This window comes from Zeus faber (genome assembly GCF_960531495.2).
Source record: "Zeus faber genome assembly, chromosome: 1".
Lineage (NCBI taxonomy): Eukaryota > Metazoa > Chordata > Actinopteri > Zeiformes > Zeidae > Zeus > Zeus faber.
The window spans coordinates 63,383,811-63,401,400 of NC_137193.1; the positions used below are offsets into that span (position 1 = coordinate 63,383,811).

General features: G+C 42.7%; 1 protein-coding gene across 1 annotated transcript in view; it reads left to right on the forward strand.

The window, feature by feature from the left end:
* Nucleotides 1-17,590, forward strand: part of pik3ca (phosphatidylinositol-4,5-bisphosphate 3-kinase, catalytic subunit alpha) — a 66,032-nt gene that overhangs the window by 43,031 nt on the left and 5,411 nt on the right. The window contains exons 14-23 of the mRNA XM_080001605.1: nucleotides 4,909-5,033; nucleotides 5,862-5,943; nucleotides 6,221-6,385; nucleotides 6,504-6,607; nucleotides 10,775-10,946; nucleotides 12,312-12,418; nucleotides 13,708-13,829; nucleotides 14,197-14,275; nucleotides 14,751-14,921; nucleotides 15,258-15,375. Coding sequence (XP_079857731.1) covers nucleotides 4,909-5,033; nucleotides 5,862-5,943; nucleotides 6,221-6,385; nucleotides 6,504-6,607; nucleotides 10,775-10,946; nucleotides 12,312-12,418; nucleotides 13,708-13,829; nucleotides 14,197-14,275; nucleotides 14,751-14,921; nucleotides 15,258-15,375 — 1,245 coding nt within the window. The remainder of the gene's footprint in view (nucleotides 1-4,908; nucleotides 5,034-5,861; nucleotides 5,944-6,220; nucleotides 6,386-6,503; nucleotides 6,608-10,774; nucleotides 10,947-12,311; nucleotides 12,419-13,707; nucleotides 13,830-14,196; nucleotides 14,276-14,750; nucleotides 14,922-15,257; nucleotides 15,376-17,590) is intronic.

Here is a 17,590-nt window from a genome sequence, read left to right on the forward strand (position 1 = left end):
AAACTTTCCTGTAAATAATATTTTTATATTATTATTATTATAATTCTTATTACTGTCACAGCCTCTGTAGGTAGCAGAACGGCAGCAGTCCGTGGTTGTCAAAATGCACTCTAAAAGCAACTTGTTAAAACTTTGAATAATTTACTGTTCAAATAAGCCGTTAGTATTGGCATTGAACCACAGATGGGATGGGAGCGATCCTGCTCCCGACCAGGCTAGCTCCAAGGCATTTGTGACCCACCACAGCAAAAGCCGCCATCTCTCGCATTTCTAATATCGCCAGGAGCAGCCAAATAAGTTGAAAAAACCTTTATTGAAGGAAAATTTGAATTTTCCAGATTCGTGTTCCTTTGTGTTTTTTTTTTTTATCTCTCAACGTATTTTCATTTTCCGGGTTTTATTTATAAATGGTAGGAAAATGTTAAACTGTGGAGTTTATTATTCCCGTTAGATTACATGGGGAAACACAGTTCACTTACCGATTCACAGAACAGTTCTGAACAACGCTGATCGATGGTTTCCTTTAAAGCGAGCGTCAAGGTGAAGATCATTCATCCATACTCCATGTGATGTGAAGTCACAATGTAAAACCGTTTTGATAGAATTCAACCTTTAAACCGTACTAATTGTACACACACGGAGCCATTGTTGTGAATTGGCGAAGAAGAAGAACCTTTCACATCACGTACCTCCGTCACTTTACAGACAGCGCTGCGCGGGGCTTGTTTCGGTCTCACTTGTCTGTGAGAACGTTCTTCTCCGTATCATTATGGATTATGCGAAGCGGGTGGCAGAAGGTCTGAATCTCGGACCTTAATCTGACCAGTGGGATAGAGTCAAGTCAGTGTTAGCAGCGTAGTGGACTTCATTTTCCGCGATGATACTCAGACAGCGAAGCGGAGAACGACAGCGCTGCTGAATCTGATATTACTCTGGACTTGGTGAACATTTCAAACAGTGGATTGCAAACTTAATGTGACAATGAAACGGAATGTTTTCAAGAACCACCAGAGGAGACTGACGATACATCCGTTGTTGTTACAACGGAAGAAGTTGATGACATGATGAATTCCGTTGAGGTTGGTAACAGATTTTCAGATTTCTGATTTTCTGAGACTCATAATATTGATAGACTCAACATTTAGTTGTGTTGTCCGTACTTTTAAACTCCTAAAAAATTCCACTTTTATAAATCATGTATATTCTTACTGTTAAATAAAGGCTTTTTTAAAAGTAAAAATGAGTTGTGTGTTGTTGAGCTGTTCGTGATTGGCCCATTCGGCAGTATGTTAATTAGCCATGAGGCTTTGTTTGTCCGCCAACCCCATTTGCATTCTGGGAGCTGGCTGAATGAACCTGGTGTGGGTAAAACTTTGGAGGTGATTATCTCAGAAACACAGGTTGCCACACCCTTGTCAATAATAAGTCATAGCTAAAAATGTTGCTTGGTTTGCACAAATGACACCTTGTTTGGAAGCTCTGGTTCTCTACTTTCAAATGATCTGAAATGTTTTTTTTCGAAAGCCGCCAAATGACCCTTATGTACGCGGTGGGTCACATATGTTGCCATAGTAACCTAGACGGCATCTTTTCTAGCGGGATCTTAGGAACTCTCTTATACCGGACTCTTATAGTCCAGCTAGCGGAATTTAGCCTCGCTTATCGCATAAGAGACCTTGAAATGAGGAATGATGGTAATTGTAGAGATCGCATAAATACAATGTGAATTAGGTGCATTTTATAGTGCAATAGAACACTGTTGTAGGCTTATGAAATGAACAAAAAAGACAAAATTGTTTGATACAATTGTTAATCGCAACTAACTACTGTTAACCTTTAATTTGTACTTTACCAGAGTGAATAGTGAATTATCATTTGGCTGGGGAGGATCTGTTAGTTTTGAAAGCCAAACAACAAAATGTAAATAATTACTCTATATGATACATTAAATTAGAATAATGTACACTGCGACGGCCCCCTTACTTGGGAACCTGCCGTTCATTTCTGTGTCTCCTCTACAGTTATAACAGACAGCTGAACAACTTGTCAGCTGACTGTTATAATGTAAAGTTTTATACTGTATCAGTATGATATTGGTTTGGATGTGTTATCATATTTGCTTCAAATGGCTCACTCATAAACATTTATTGACTGAAATTACTTAAGTGCTTAGTGACTTCCTTGTTTTTATTTAAAAAAAATGGAGGTAATATTCTTATGAAGATTTCGACCAATTGTACTCAAAGTTGATGGCCACACACAATACAATCAGTGTTAATTAATTCATCCAGCTCTGCTCCATTTATCATTAGGTCTAATCAGACTTGTTAAAGGTGGGTGGCATGGGAATAAAGATATTAACAATATCACCTGTGGTCAGAGTCACTGCATGTTGTTAGAAGACGTGAACAGTGTGCTTCAATGCGAGATGTGGGCAGCACTCAGTGGTCCGTGAGGATGTGTTGTGAGTCTAACTACCGGCTTAATCTTGCTCCTTCATCCGTTGTGCAGTGGTCCCTGGTTTCCTTTATTACCTGCTGATATTAGTTTTGGAAACATGAACTTTAAAAGTGTTTTGCTTTGTCCGGAAGCTCTGCTGTTGGGTGAACGTGGAGCCCATTGAAGTTCCGTAACATAAAACCTGACCCCATATAACCATAACAATTCAACCTAGATGGCTGCTGCAGAAAAAGGTAGCGTGTTTAAAAAGTTGTCTAGCGCTTACTAGCTTTGGCACGCTGTTTCTTCACTGTAAAAAAAAACAACAAAAAAAAACAAAAAACTCTAATCTCTTACTCTACTAGTGCTACTTATTTCGAGATAATGTTTGGACAAAAGCAAAAAGCATCTGCTGAATTGATTTTTCTTTTTTTTTCTTTATTGGATTGCAATTAAGCATAAAGCTGCAGCAAAGCCGTAAGTCTTTCAATAGTGAAATGTTCTTTGTGCTATGCATTGAGCTTGTGCTATGAACTGTTATAAATAATGGAAACCAATAAGGCACTGACAAATAGTGAAACTATCCTTTAAGTCCTTTCAACCACAGCCAGAAATGTGAAAATAACATAAAAAAACACATACATACATGTTAAACTATTTTTTATTGTTACAATCTAGCGATGCGTCGTAGGCGTCAAGGTGCTGACTGTAAGACAGAGACCAAGGCAACTGAGCCTGATTTTTGTTGTTTGATGTCATGTAGTCACACTCCCGTGGTTATATTGTGATGCCAGGCAACTGGACCGTGCCTTGTTGATTAATTTATGACGGTAGCTTTATGTGGCGAGCTAAATTATTCTTTAATCCGTCATTTCAGATGCGTTTCCTCACTATAATCTACCATAATGGGCCGCCGATGTTGGATCTTGTTCATTTGTTATTCAACCCACAAGCACAGAGCTACACATCCAATGCCAACACATGGATTGCAAATGGAGTTTGTTTGCCATGAACTTCTTGAATAGATTTAAAAATCATATTTCTCTGTGTAGCATTTAGCAGCAAAGCAGGAATTAAGGAATGTCCACTAATCCACTTACTGCCGATGCTGATTTTATTGAGAATCAATTAATTCCAGATAAATACACACGTAACTCGCCTGATTGTCCTTTAGGCTACGTTCACACTGCAAGCCTTAGTGCTCAATTTGGATTTATTGCTCAGATCCAATTTCTTTTTTGGCTGTTCACATAATTTTTTAAATGTGGCCAATATCAGCTTCTCGTGTGAACGGGTCATGGTCCTGATCTGACCCGCATGTGCAGAAGTAACAAAGACATCACACGCAGCACGCTGTCATACAAAAGCAAACATGGCAGGCAAATGCACGATGGTTGTCGGGCGACTTGGGTCCGTGTACCTGGGTTCAAGCTCACGGATTAAATATTTTAATCCAGACAGGGGCATTGTGCTTTTTTCGTTTTGTTCAATAAGGAAATTTTGTGAAATACAAATACAATGTGTGCAAATTGTGCCCCAATAGCTTGCTCAGAGGACACACATACCCTAATACTATTGTAGATGTATTTAATGTATTTATTTTCCCCCTTGCGTAACCGGGAAACCTGGTCACTGCCCCCGACTTCCACCCCACCGCCGTGAACAGGCACTCTCTACCCCCCCCTGCGGTCCGTGATAATGAACAGGTTGGGAACCCCAGCTCCAGAGTGCCAAAAGTCCAAAAAGTCGCATGAATCCTGATTTAACTGCTCAGACTGTGTGCATAGCCAAAAATCTGACCTGTATTGGGTTGAAAAGATCTGATTCCATGTGATTTGTGCTGTTCAGATCTGAGTCACATAAAAGCAAAAAATTTGGTCCACTTTTGCCTGCAGCCAAAGAAAGAGTCTTTATTTGTCACACAACACATGCTTGCACACACACACACGCAATGGATGGTGGAGATGCTTCCTCTGCATTTAACCCATCCTGGCCTGTCCTTCCTCCGGGGCCACAGCCAGGAGCAGTGGGCAGCATACATGGACGCGCCCGGGGACCAGGTGATAAGTGTCCATCACTGGTCAGACGATGATGGGTGCATGTTTTTGGTGGGGGGTCCTTACTGACGTGAGGTGGAGGAAACCCCATGTGAGCACGGGGAGAACATGCAAACTCCACACAGAAAGGCTCCTATTTGGGAGATAACCCGCCAGAGCACAGTGCCAACAGCGCCCCAGGCGGGAATCGAACCCAGGACCTTCTTGCTGTCAGGCAGCAGTGCAATGCACTGCGCCACCAGAAACTTGTCTTGTGGCTTATGGTAATAATAAGCCACAATATGGTAATAACCTAAGGCCGAGAAACACTTGATACCGGTACTGTTGCATTAAGTAATGCACATTATCAAATGATAATAATACAATGAAGATGGGGAAGTTGTTCTAAAGTGACCTCTTCGCTGTTTCTCAGAGTAATCGCATGGCCAGAGATCATGCTCTGACAGAGAGCGACATCGAGCAGCTGAGACAGCTCAGCAACAGAGACCCTCTGTCTGAAATCACAGAACAGGAGAAGGACTTTCTGTGGAGACACCGGTAAGTCCGGCTTCAAAATCAAGTACAAGGTATGTGTGTGTGTGTGTGTGTGTGTGTGTGTGTGTGTGTGTGTGTGTGTGTGTGTGTGTGTGTGTGTGTGTGTGTGTGTGTGTGTGCGTGCGTGTGTGTGTGTGTGTGTGTGTGTGTGTGTGTGTGTGTGTGTGTGTGTGTGTGTGCTTAAACACACGGTCGATCAGGGTTGTCATGCTGCGCAGTATCAAGTATCCTTTGTTTTTAGTTCGTTAGACTTATTGAGATCCTCAGGTTCCACTCTTTCATTTGGTTTAAAGCTCATACAATAATGCACAGGATCTGATGTTAAATCTCGTGTGCTGACAATTAGGGGGCTGTGCACAGAATCCCACGCTTGTTAGGCCTAACTATCAACACTAACATATGGGCCTGTTCCATACGGGCCTCCTCGATGGCCAACATCTATCCTCATCTACCTCCAACAATGCTGAGCAGGTCTGCCCAGTGGTTCATTCTAAATACTGACTGTAGTGGTGCCCTTTTTTATATTACTTTTTTTGGTAACAAGATGGCAGGCACATGTCAAAGCGATGCTGTGGCTACTCATCTAAGAGGCTCAGATCAAAAGACTGCCGACTAAAGGAATTCAGAGCCATCATGCTCCCTCGTTAACACCTAGTGTTTCGATTTTTTGTTTACACCAAGGCCAATATTTTATGAGGAATTGGAACACAGGGACTGTGATTGGGGCAGCGGTGGGAGGTCGGGTACGCTTGGCACGTTTTGAGGACCAGAGCATTAATATGCCCATTTGTAACTCAGCAGCTGCCTAAAAAGCCTGTCCTCCTTGAACAGGCACTACTGCATGAACATCCCAGAGATACTTCCCAAGATCCTCTTGGCGGTCAAGTGGAACTCCAGAGATGAAGTTGCACAGGTACAGCAATTTAAAAATACATATATTAAATATAGTGCTTGTGGCTTTTTAAAGGTTAAGGTCGGTCAATGATATCTGCCCGGCAGTAACTAATGCAGTTTATTTTGTCAAAAAATGTTCCCTTTTCATTCTAATAACTCCATCCACTAATCATCCACAATATGTAATGTCACAAATTCAAGTTGGTGGCGTCGCTGTTGTAAAAAAATAAGATTTGTTTTGGCCTGGTTTTTCACTTTAATCCGTTACAGTTTTCTGCAAATGTGTGTTTCCTCAGATGTACTGCCTCCTGAAGGAATGGCCGTCGATCCGTCCTGAACAGGCCATGGAACTCCTGGACTGTAACTACCCAGACCCCATAGTCCGACACTTCGCTGTCCGCTGCTTGGATAAGTACCTGACCGATGACAAGCTCTCCCAGTACCTCATTCAGCTGGTACAGGTAGGAGCAGGACACTACACCTAAACCTCTAATGTACAGAGCAGAAAATTAGTATTTGAGCTTGAGCTTATTTGTGTCTTCTTGTTCCATCATCCTTTATCCCCTTGGCCTGTCCCAGGTGTTAAAGTATGAGCAGTACCTTGACAATCCCCTGGTGCGCTTCCTGCTCAAAAAGGCTCTGACAAATCAGAGGATAGGACACTTCTTCTTCTGGCACCTCAAGTGAGTTGTTTCATCTGATCAGTTTCTTACTTTCTGCATCTTTTTATTGTTTCTTATTTTTCTGTTAAAATACATAATTAAACCAAAAGTATGTGGACACCGAAACACCACACCCATATGCTACCCACCACGTATTTGAGGGTCATTTGGTGGCTTTCGAGGTTTTTTTTTTTTCTCGCATCATTTGAAAGTGGAGAATCAGAGCTTCCAAACAAGGTGTCACTTGTGCAAATCAAGCAAATATTTTTAAAGCTATGACTTATTATTGAAAAGGATGTGGCAAACTGTGTTTCTGAGATAATCACCTCCAAAGTTTTACCCACACCAGGTTCGTTCAGCAAGCTCCCAGAATGCAAATGTGGTTGGCGGACAAACAAAGCCTCATGGCTAATTAACATACTGCTGAATGGGCCAATCACAAACAGCTCAACAACACACAACAAATTTTGTTTTTAAAAAAGCTTTTATTTAACAGTAAGAATATACATATTTTATAAAAGTGGAATTATTTTGGAGTTTAAAGTACGGACAACACAACAAAAGAGTCTATCAATATTATGAGTCTCTCTGAAAATCTGAAAATCTGTCACCAACCTCAACAGATTTCATCACGTCATCAACTTCTTCCGTTGTATCAACAACAGGCCTATCGTCGGTCTCCTCCATGGTTCTTGAAAACATTCCGTTTCATCGTCGCATTAAGTTTTGAAATCCGCCGTTTGAAATGTTTTCCAAGTCCAGAGTAATAGCAGATCCAGCAGCGCTGTCGTTCTCCGCGTCGCTGTCGGAGAACTGACTATCATCGTGGTAAACGAAGTCCAGTACGCGCTGCTAACACTGACTTGGATCTGTTGCAATGGTCAGATTAAGTCCAAAATATGATTCAGAGCTTCTGCCACCCGCTTTGCGTAATCCATAACAATACAGAGAAGAACGTTTTCACAGACAAGTGAGACCGAAACACCCCCGTGCTGCGCTTTAAGGTGCGTGATGCAAAGGGTTCTTCTTCACTGTTTCACAACAATGGCTCCGTGTGTGTAAATGTAGTATGATTCAAAGGCTGAACTCTATCAAAACGGTTTCACATTGTGACTTCACATCACATGGAATATGGATGAATGATCTTCACCTGGACGGTCACTTTAAAGGAAACGATCGATCGGCGTTCAGCGCTGTTCTGCGTCTCGGTAAGTGAACTGCGTTTCCCCATGTAATCTAATAGGAATATTTAACTCCACGGTTTAACATTTTTCTACTATTTATAAATCAAACATGGTTTTGAAAATACGTTGAGAGATAAAAAAAATATAATTTTCCTTCAAGAAAGGTTTTTTCAACTTTATTGGCTGCTCCTGGCGATTTAAAAAATGCGCAAGATGGCGGCTTTTGCTGTGGTGGGACACATATGTGCTTATTTAACATTTCATTTCAACACCATGGGCATTAATATGTAGTTGTTCCCCCTTTTGTTTGCTGCTATAACAGCATCCACTCTTCTTGGAAGGCCTTCCACTAGATTTTGCAACATGGCTGCAGGGATTTGCTCCCCTTCAGACACAAGAGCATCAGTGAGGTTGGGCACCGATGTTGGGAGATGGGGCCTGGCTCATAGTCGACATTCCAATTCATCCCAAAGGTGTTCAATGAAAGATGTTCAGGTCTGGGCTCTGTGCGCGCTGGTCAAGTTCCTCCAAACTAGAGTCAGTAAACCATTTCTTTATGGACCTCGCTTTGTGCACAGGAACATTATCATGCTGAAACAGAAAAAGTCCCTTCCCAAACTGTTACCACAGAGTTGGAAGCCCACAATTCTCTAGAATGTGATTGTATCCTGTAGCGTTGAAGTACCTGTAAAGGGCAAAAAAAATAGTGTTCTGAGTTTCACACCACAGAAAAATGTGTTATTAACCACCCAGCCAAATTTGGCAGACGGGGCACCCAGAGGCACCCACAGGATCAGTACAAAGACTTGAGACTTCAGCATGAGTTCACGGTCTCCCTGAAGACGTCTTTTACTCCAGGTGTTCATTACCAAACAGTTTTATCTTAAACTCCAGGCTGTTAGCTTAGCCTATTTCACCAGTGATGCTCCATTTTCCGACAGTTCGACCTGGTGTTTATAGTGTTAGGGGGAGGGGATGGTAGCTCAGGAGGTAGAGCTGGTCGTCTAGTAATCCAAAGGTTGCTTGGTTTGATCCCAGGCTCCTCCTGCTAGCATGCTGTAGTGTCCTTGAGCAAGACACTTAACCCCTAATTGCTCCTGATGGCTGCGTCCGTCGGTGTTTGAATAATTGTAAGTCGCTTTGGATAAAAGCGTCTGCTAAATGACTAAATGTAATGTAATGTAATGAGGGGCCAGGCCAGTATGAGCCATCTAGGTCATCGGGCCATGAATTTACCCCGCCCAGAAAATCCGGAGCACAAAAATGTTGAGAAACAGTTTAATGGTCTAATTCCACAATTCAGTACTACATCATTCAGTCTTCAAACATGTTTTCAGCAATTACTCTCTAACATATTGTGGCAGTTCCGTCCCTCACACAAGTGGTGTTTCCAGGGCCCTCCGGCACAGAGACACAGATGACAATGCATTGTAGAATCACTGTAAATCACTGAATTGACTTTACAGGGTCTACAAGATTTAACTTCACCGGAATCAAGAGGGTGAGCTCAAGCCATGATAAACAGTCCAGACCATTAATCCTCTACCACCAAACTCTACAGTTGTCACTATGCATTCAGGCAGGCAGCATTCTCCTGGCATCTGCCAAACCCAGATTTGTCCATCAGACTGCCAGATGGTGAAGCTAATTCATCACTCCAGAGAATATATTTCCACTGCTCCAGAGTCCAATGAGGACTTCTTTTCACCACTCCAGCTGACACTTGGCAGCCATAGAAACCCAGTTCCTGAAGCGCATGACGAATCGTTCTTGTGCTGATGTTACTCCAGTGAGTTTGGAACTCGGTAGTGAGTGTCGCAACCGAGGATGGATGGTTTTTACATGCAATACGTGTCAACACTCAGCCGCTGAGTCAGACCGCTGAGTGCTGACACGTATTGCATGTAAAAAATAGGGTTTTGTGAGCTTGTGTGGTCTACCGCTTCGTGGTTGAGCTGTTCCTCCTCCTAGACATTTCCACTTCACAATAACAGAGCTTATAGTTGACTGGGGCAGGTCTAGCAGGGCAGAAATTGACAAACTGATTTGTTGGAAAGGTGACATCCTATGGCAGTGTCACATTGAAAGTCACTGAGCTCTTTAGTACGACACATTCTACTGCAATGTTTGTCTAAGGAGATAGCATGGTTGATTTTATGCACCTGTTAGTAAGGGGTGTGGCTGAATTAGCCAAACCCATTCATTAGACGGGGTATCCACATACTTTTGGCCATGTAGTGTAGGAGAGAATCTGCCCTGTGCATTACAAGTAAATATGCTCATTCCTCCTTGTTAAATCTCTTTTGATATCTCTTTTTTCATTGTGTCATGGAAGGGCTTCATATAATAAAAAGTCCTATGTCAAACCTGCGGTCTGCTCCCTGCTTGAAATTACCCTGACCTTTCAAAGGACAGAACACATCCTCTTCTGCTAAACTCGTGCCAGTTATGTTTGCATCGCTTATTCGTTTACTTTTTCTTTTAAGTCATTGCACTCACGCATATATAAAAAACGGTTAAGATATACTTTTTGGCTTCCACTATGCCGAAACAAATTAAGTGTAATGTAATGGAAGGCGTTTTTGTATCATGTACTGAGAACAGTCCTTTCTCTCTCCAGCTTTAAAGGGAGGAACCTACAGTCTTTTTTTTGTTTTGTTTTGTTTTGTTTTGTTTATTTTATTTTATTTGTATTTTTTTGCACAGATACTAGGTACTCAAGCTTGGGTTCTTGGCAATGCAGAGTGCCAATAGGAACACTGACGTTTTCATAATGAGATCGTCAATTTTTGGTGAACCAGTGTGTTGTTTTTTAGGAATGAGGTTATTGACTTGCTTTGTTTAAACAAAATCAGATGTAATGTCGCCTCTGTTCCAAAATTAAACTAGAAAGAGGAAACTCCAAAAACTCCGGTAACTGCATCATGTTATGTTACCATCGTACCCCCAGTTGCATGCCTTGATCTGTGTCCGATCTGCCCGCATCCCCTGCCTTCCCCTGTAGGTCAGAGATGCACAACAAGACAGTGAGTCAGAGGTTTGGCCTGCTGCTGGAGGCCTACTGCAGGGCCTGTGGCATGTACCTCAAGCACCTAAGCCGGCAAGTAGAGGCTATGGAGAAACTCATCAACCTCACAGACATTCTCAAACAGGAGAAGAAGGATGAGACGCAGAAGGTAGGAGGCGCAACTTGCAAGTAAGCAATTTTGTGGCAGTACAAATGACACAATCCTCTTTCTATTTACAGGCTGCACCTATTCTATTTATAGTTGGTTAAATGGTCTGTGGATATGCTGTCCGGCCATAGATGTATTTAACGTACAGCACCGTGTGTGTGTGTGTGTGTGTGTGTGTGTGTGTGTGTGTGTGTGTGTGTGTGTGTGTGTGTGTGTGTGTGTGTGTGTGTGTGTGTGTGTGTGTATATATATATGTATTTATGTATTTATTTATTTATTTATTTATTGATGATTAAAAAAAAATAATAATAATAATTCCCACCCCGATTTGAGGCAAATAGGGGCGGGAATCTCCTGGTACCTCACAATGCGACGCAGCATGTGTATATATATATATATATATATATATATAAACACATATATATATACACACACACGCTGCGTCGCATTGTGAGGTACCCGGTGATTCCCATCAATATCATCTAATCTAATATCAAAAATATAAATATATAAAATACATGATCACTTTTCAGGAGGAATGAAGCATTTTCTCAATTAGCTGTAAGGTTACCAACAAATCTCAGATTGATGATTCGACTTGTCAACTTTCAGGGGGCAGCATAATTATTTCTAGGTTTGAGTCCTTGTTATATCTACAGATAACCTTCAATTTAATATATACACACAATTCACAGACTAAAAGACAGAAGCATAAAGAAAACAGTTGGAGTTAGATTTTGTGCTTATAGCCAACACACAGTAGACACTATGCAGTTGACGTTATCTGAAAATATTTTTAAATAGCATAAATTAACTTTAAAGAAAAAGAAAAAAAATACCATATTTTTTCTTTTTCCGGGGATAGTGATAGTGCACCCCCCCCTCAAGCGATCCCGCAGGGAAACATTGCTTTCCTTTTTTTTTCTTTTTTTTTTTTTTTTTAAGAAAAAATCATACTGTCACAGCGCTAGTTTCGCCTTGGTTTCACTTTAATAGATTTTGTTTTACGGTGTAAGGGAGGAGGAAGATGCGCAGAACAGAAGGTACTGGAGGCATGATCTGCTGTGGCGACCCCCAACGGAAGCTGCCGAAAGAAGAAGAACAATATATTTATAAAAAAGAATATCCATCTCTTGCCCCTAGTTTGCAAATTTTTTTTCTGAAATATATATTTTTTTCATGGCTGTACGTTTACACAAGTATGATTACGGAGTTTAGCTTCATCCAATTTTAATTTCTAAACAACGTTTTGAATGTCCCACACACAATATATTCAAAATTACTCTACAAAACAAAACTCGAATGCAGTGTGTTTAGGGAATGTGTGTGTGTGTGTGTGTGTGTGTGTGTGTCTCTGCTGTGGAGGTCCAGATGCGGTTTCTAGTGGACCAGATGAAGAGGCCGGACTACATGGATGCTCTGCAGAACTTCACCTCACCCCTGAACCCTGCGCACCAGCTGGGCAACCTCAGGTAAGAGGTCCCCTTTACCCACCCCAAAAGAAGTCCGCCAATTACAATTGTGATATAAATTTTGTCATGTCTCCTGATATAATTATTTGCAGAATTACATTTTTGTGTTGGTCTACATTGAGGTCGGAGTCATGTAGTTCAAGCAAAAAGCCGGTTGGGCATTTTTTACTTAAAAGCCCTAGGCATTTACAGCGCCCTATTTCTAGCTTCTTAGATCCCCAATACATAAATGTTGGATATTAAAGAAAACCGACACCCATGATTGTCTGCTTTTTTGACACACAGAAACTAGGGCTGAACGATTAATCAAATTCAAATCGCAATGTAATGAAATGTGTTGTTGTTGTCATGTTACACAATCTTACCAAAATGGCTGTCCAGCTGCTCTTCCTATAGGTGAGATCCCTATTGATGAGACGCAGAAGGTCCTTATAGATCAAAACCATGCGTAATGGAGACACTTTTTCCATGACTCTCTTCCCGGGCCGCGGTGCGCTGTTTAAGGCGTGTGTTGCTGGCAAAGCCCGGAACACCTGGAGAGTCCGGATGGAGCCTCTTCGACACAGCGTCTGTTTGTGTCTATGCTTTTCTTTTTTTTACCTTTTTCTAATTTAATGAGCATGAAGCTGTCCCTGAGCTCACAGAGCAGCACACGGACAAAGCTCATTCACTTGCGCTCAAAGAGGATGTATGTGGACATATACGCAACATTTTTATAAAAATAATAAATTTCTGCATATTGTATTTTGAATATTAATTTTCGAACAATTACAAGGCTTGAAGTGAAATCAATTTGTCAATATTCTACTGTGATTCAAGATCTTTTTACAATTGAATAATTAAATAAAGATATGTTATTCATCAATTCATCTCATTTCATCATAAGATGTAGGCCTGGCCTCCAGGAAAGAGCAGTTTATATGTTTACTGTATCCAATGTTGTGTTGGTCATACTATAGAATGATTTATGGCTTGTGTTTAGTGAATAATACGGAAGATAAGGGACTTAAAAAAAGAAATTGCATACTAAATCGCAATCGCAATATTGGTCTAAAAAAATCGCAACCCAATCATTTTCCCAAATCCTTCAGTCCTAATAGAAACCGTACTAAATGTCTCTAACAAAGAAAAATAGATCATTCGTATGTCCATTAGTACAATGACCACAAACTATACAGTAGGTCTACACGTTTGAGTAAAATTAAAGTATCAGCCAATAATTTCAGTTTATGGTTCTTCATATATTTGGCACTTTCTGATCCTGTGTGTGTGCACGGGCTCGCCTGCAGGTTGGATGAATGCAGCATCATGTCGTCAGCAAAGCGGCCTTTGTGGCTGAACTGGGAGAATCCAGACATAATGTCGGAACTGCTTTTTCAGAACAACGAGATAATCTTCAAAAATGGAGACGGTACGGGCACGCCCACTAATGCAGACTTCCCATCCGGACGTTTCACATGCAACGCTTTTAGCTGTTATTTTCAGGTTGTTTTTCTATAAGGAGATAGTGGGGTAAAGAACATCATGCATACTTTCCTATTTCCCTTTGATTTACCAATCGCGTTTAACATACACAGACTGCGACAGTTACTGTGAAAGTTACTATTGTACACTACGAAATGCAGCTGTCAGGGTTCGGAACGGCATCTCAAAGCTCATTTTGAATCAGTGAATTCAGTTCACTCAACACTAATGGAGTACGCCCATAATGTTTTCTGTGTGTGTGTGTGTGTGTGTGTGTGTGTGTGTGTGTGTGTGTGTGTGTGTGTGTGTCGCAGACTTGCGTCAAGATATGCTGACCCTGCAAATCATCCGAATCATGGAGAACATTTGGCAGAACCAGGGACTGGACCTCCGGTATGTCTAGTCTTGCTCTTCTCTTCTCTCTGAGATATAGCTATTTGAAAGAAGAAGAGAAACAGTCTTTATTAGTCACGCAACACACCACACTACAACAGATGCTTGCACACACACACACACATGCACATGCTTTGATGGTGGCCGGTGAAATGGCTCCTCTGCTTTTGACCCATCCTGGCTTGTCCTTCCTCCGGGGGCACAGCCAGGAGCAGTGGGCAGCATACGTGGACGCGCCCGGGGACCAGGTGATAAGTGTCCATTGCTGGTCAGACAATGATGGGTGCATGTTTTTGGTGGGGGTCCTTACTGACGGGAGGTGGAGGAAACCCCATGTGAGCACGGGGAGAACATGCAAACTCCACACAGAAAGGCTCCTATTTGGGAGACAACCCGCCGGAGCACGGTGCCAACGGTGCCATTTGTTAGCATTACTTGTGTGTGTGTGTGTATGTGTATCTGCACGTGGTTCCAGGATGCTGCCCTACGGCTGCCTGTCGTTGGGGGACTGCGTGGGCCTCATCGAGGTGGTGCGCAGTTCCCACACCATCATGCAGATTCAGTGCAAAGGCGGCCTGAAGGGGGCTCTGCAGTTCAACTCCAACACCCTGCACCAGTGGCTCAAGGACAAGAACAAGGGCGAGATGTGAGCAGTGATGTTACCGCACGACTGCTAGGACTTTAAAGGGCTTTGCATTACTTTACTTAATATATATTTTATTATATTTATTACATTACGTTGGGCGACCTTACAGGGACTGGAACGCTGAATTTAAATAGTAATGTGAATCTATGATATCGAAAATTGAGTGTTGTATTTTTGTTTTAGTGTATTCACTAAAACAATTGAGGGCGCAAATTGTCTTTTCACTACTAACTAATAGAATATGATACAGCTCCATCCACCACATGAAACCCACGAGCATCTTGGCTAAATATTTTTTCTGCATTTTGTGTGTGTTCATGTATGTTGCGTGTGTAGGTATGACATGGCTGTGGATCTGTTCACGAGGTCTTGCGCCGGCTACTGTGTAGCCACATTCATCCTTGGCATTGGAGACAGACATAACAGCAACATCATGGTCAAGGATGACGGACAGGTACCACACACACATACATACACACGTCAAACATGGCAGGCATAAAAAAGATACACACTTAAACACACCTATAACCTAAACGCAAAGTCAACACTTTTTCCTCTGAGCGATACTATCTTTGGGTAGTATCATATGTAAACGCAAACATTAACAGGTCAAACAAAGACAAGCGAATAGCTGGAGACGGCAGTGCTGGTGAGGACCACGTGGAAGAAAAATCGTTATTTACATTTACATTTACATTTAGTCATTTAGCAGACGCTTTTATCCAAAGCGACTTACAAGGGAGAATAACATTCAAGCTACATTGCGACAGAGATGAGTGTAACAACAACATTAGTGTAACAATAAATACTGCAAGGTGGTGCTAAGTAATTGTAGGTTAGGACAGGAGGTACTCACTGAAGAGCTGGGTCTTCAAGTGCTTCTTAAAGACAAAGAGGGAGGTCCCTGCTCTGGTCATTTTTGGCAGCTCGTTCCACCAACGTGGAACTACAAATGAGAATAGCCTGGATTGCCGTGGCTGTATGGCCGGCAGAGCCAGGCGATGCTCATTTGACGAGCGCAGCATCCGGGGGGCAACATGTGCTCTTACAAGAGCATTTAAGTAGGCGGGAGCATTCCCAGCAATCACTCTGTAGGCCAGCATAAGAGACTTGAACTTGACGCGAGCGCCTACAGGTAACCAGTGGAGCTCGATGAGCAGCGGAGTGACATGTGCCCTCTTTGGCTGGTTGAACACCAGTCGCGCCACAGCATTCTGTATCATCTGTAGTGGCTTCACCGCACAGGCCGGCAAGCCTGTTAAGAGGGCGTTGCAGTAGTCGAGACGGGACATCACCAAGGTTTGTACCAGCAGTTGAGTGGCATATTGGGTCAGGTACGGCCTGACTTTTTGGATGTTGAGTAGTGCGAAGCGGCAGGACCGGGAGACGGCGGCAACATGGTCCGAGAATGTCAGTTGGTCATCAATAATGACACCAAGATTCCTTGCAGCCTTGGTAGGAACAAGAGATAGAGAGTGGATTTTAATATCAATGTTGTGATAAATACCTTGTTTGGCCGGGAAGACCAGCAGTTCCGTTTTCGCCAGATTTAGTTGAAGATTATAATCCTTCATCCACGTGGATATGTCAGCAAGACAATCCGAGATCCACGTCGAGACAGTGGGGTCGTCGGGCGGGAAGGAGAGATAGAGTTGAGTATCATCCGCATAGCAGTGATATGAAAAGCCATGTGAGCGGATGATCGGGCCCAGTGAGGTGGTGTATATGGCAAAGAGGAGGGGTCCTAGCACCGAGCCTTGGGGCACCCCTGTGGTGAGGTTGTGAGGCACAGACAGCTGGCCTCGCCATGTCACACTGAACGAGCGCCCAGTAAGGTAAGATTCGAACCAGGAAAGTGCACTGGCCGTTATGCCCATGCTTGAGAGTATGGACAGGAGTATGCAATGATTGACAGTGTCAAAAGCAGCTGATAAGTCTAGCAGAATGAGAACCGAGGATTTGGCAGCAGCTCTAGCAGTTTTTAAGGCCTCTGTCACAGACAACAGGGCTGTTTCGGTGGAGTGACCACTTTTGAAGCCAGATTGAAGTGTATCGAGAAGGTTGTTTCTTGACAGGTACTCTGTAACCTGTCTAGAGACCGCCCTCTCTAAGGTTTTGGAAAGGAATGGGAGGAGAGAGACCGGCCGATAGTTTTCTACTTGATTGGGATCGAGTGAGGGTTTTTTGAGCAGTGGTGCGACCCGAGCCGCTTTGAAAGCGGAATGGAAAGTGCCGGAAGTTAGGGAAGAATTAATCATATGGGTGATTGCGGGGTGATAGTCGGTGATATGGCTTGAAGGAGGTTAGATGGGATCGGATCTAGCGGACAGGTAGTAGGACGGCTACATGTTAGTAGTTTAGATACCTCACTTTCAGCGAGGGGGGTGAAACCAGAAAACGATGAGCCTAGGGCTGGAGAAGACAGGTTGTGAGTAGGTTGTTTAGTGAATTGGCTGCTGATGGCTGCCACTTTGTTAGTAAAAAAGGAGGCAAGGCAGTCAGCAGTAAGGTAAGTAGCTGGGGGAGGTGGTGGAGGGTAAAGCAGAGACTTGAAGGTGGCGAATAACTTACGTGTGTCTGTGGCACCGTTGATCCTGTCGTTGAAGAAGGCCTTCTTAGCAGCAGTGATGCTGGAAGAGATGGAGGACAGCAGTGTCTGGTAGCTTGCA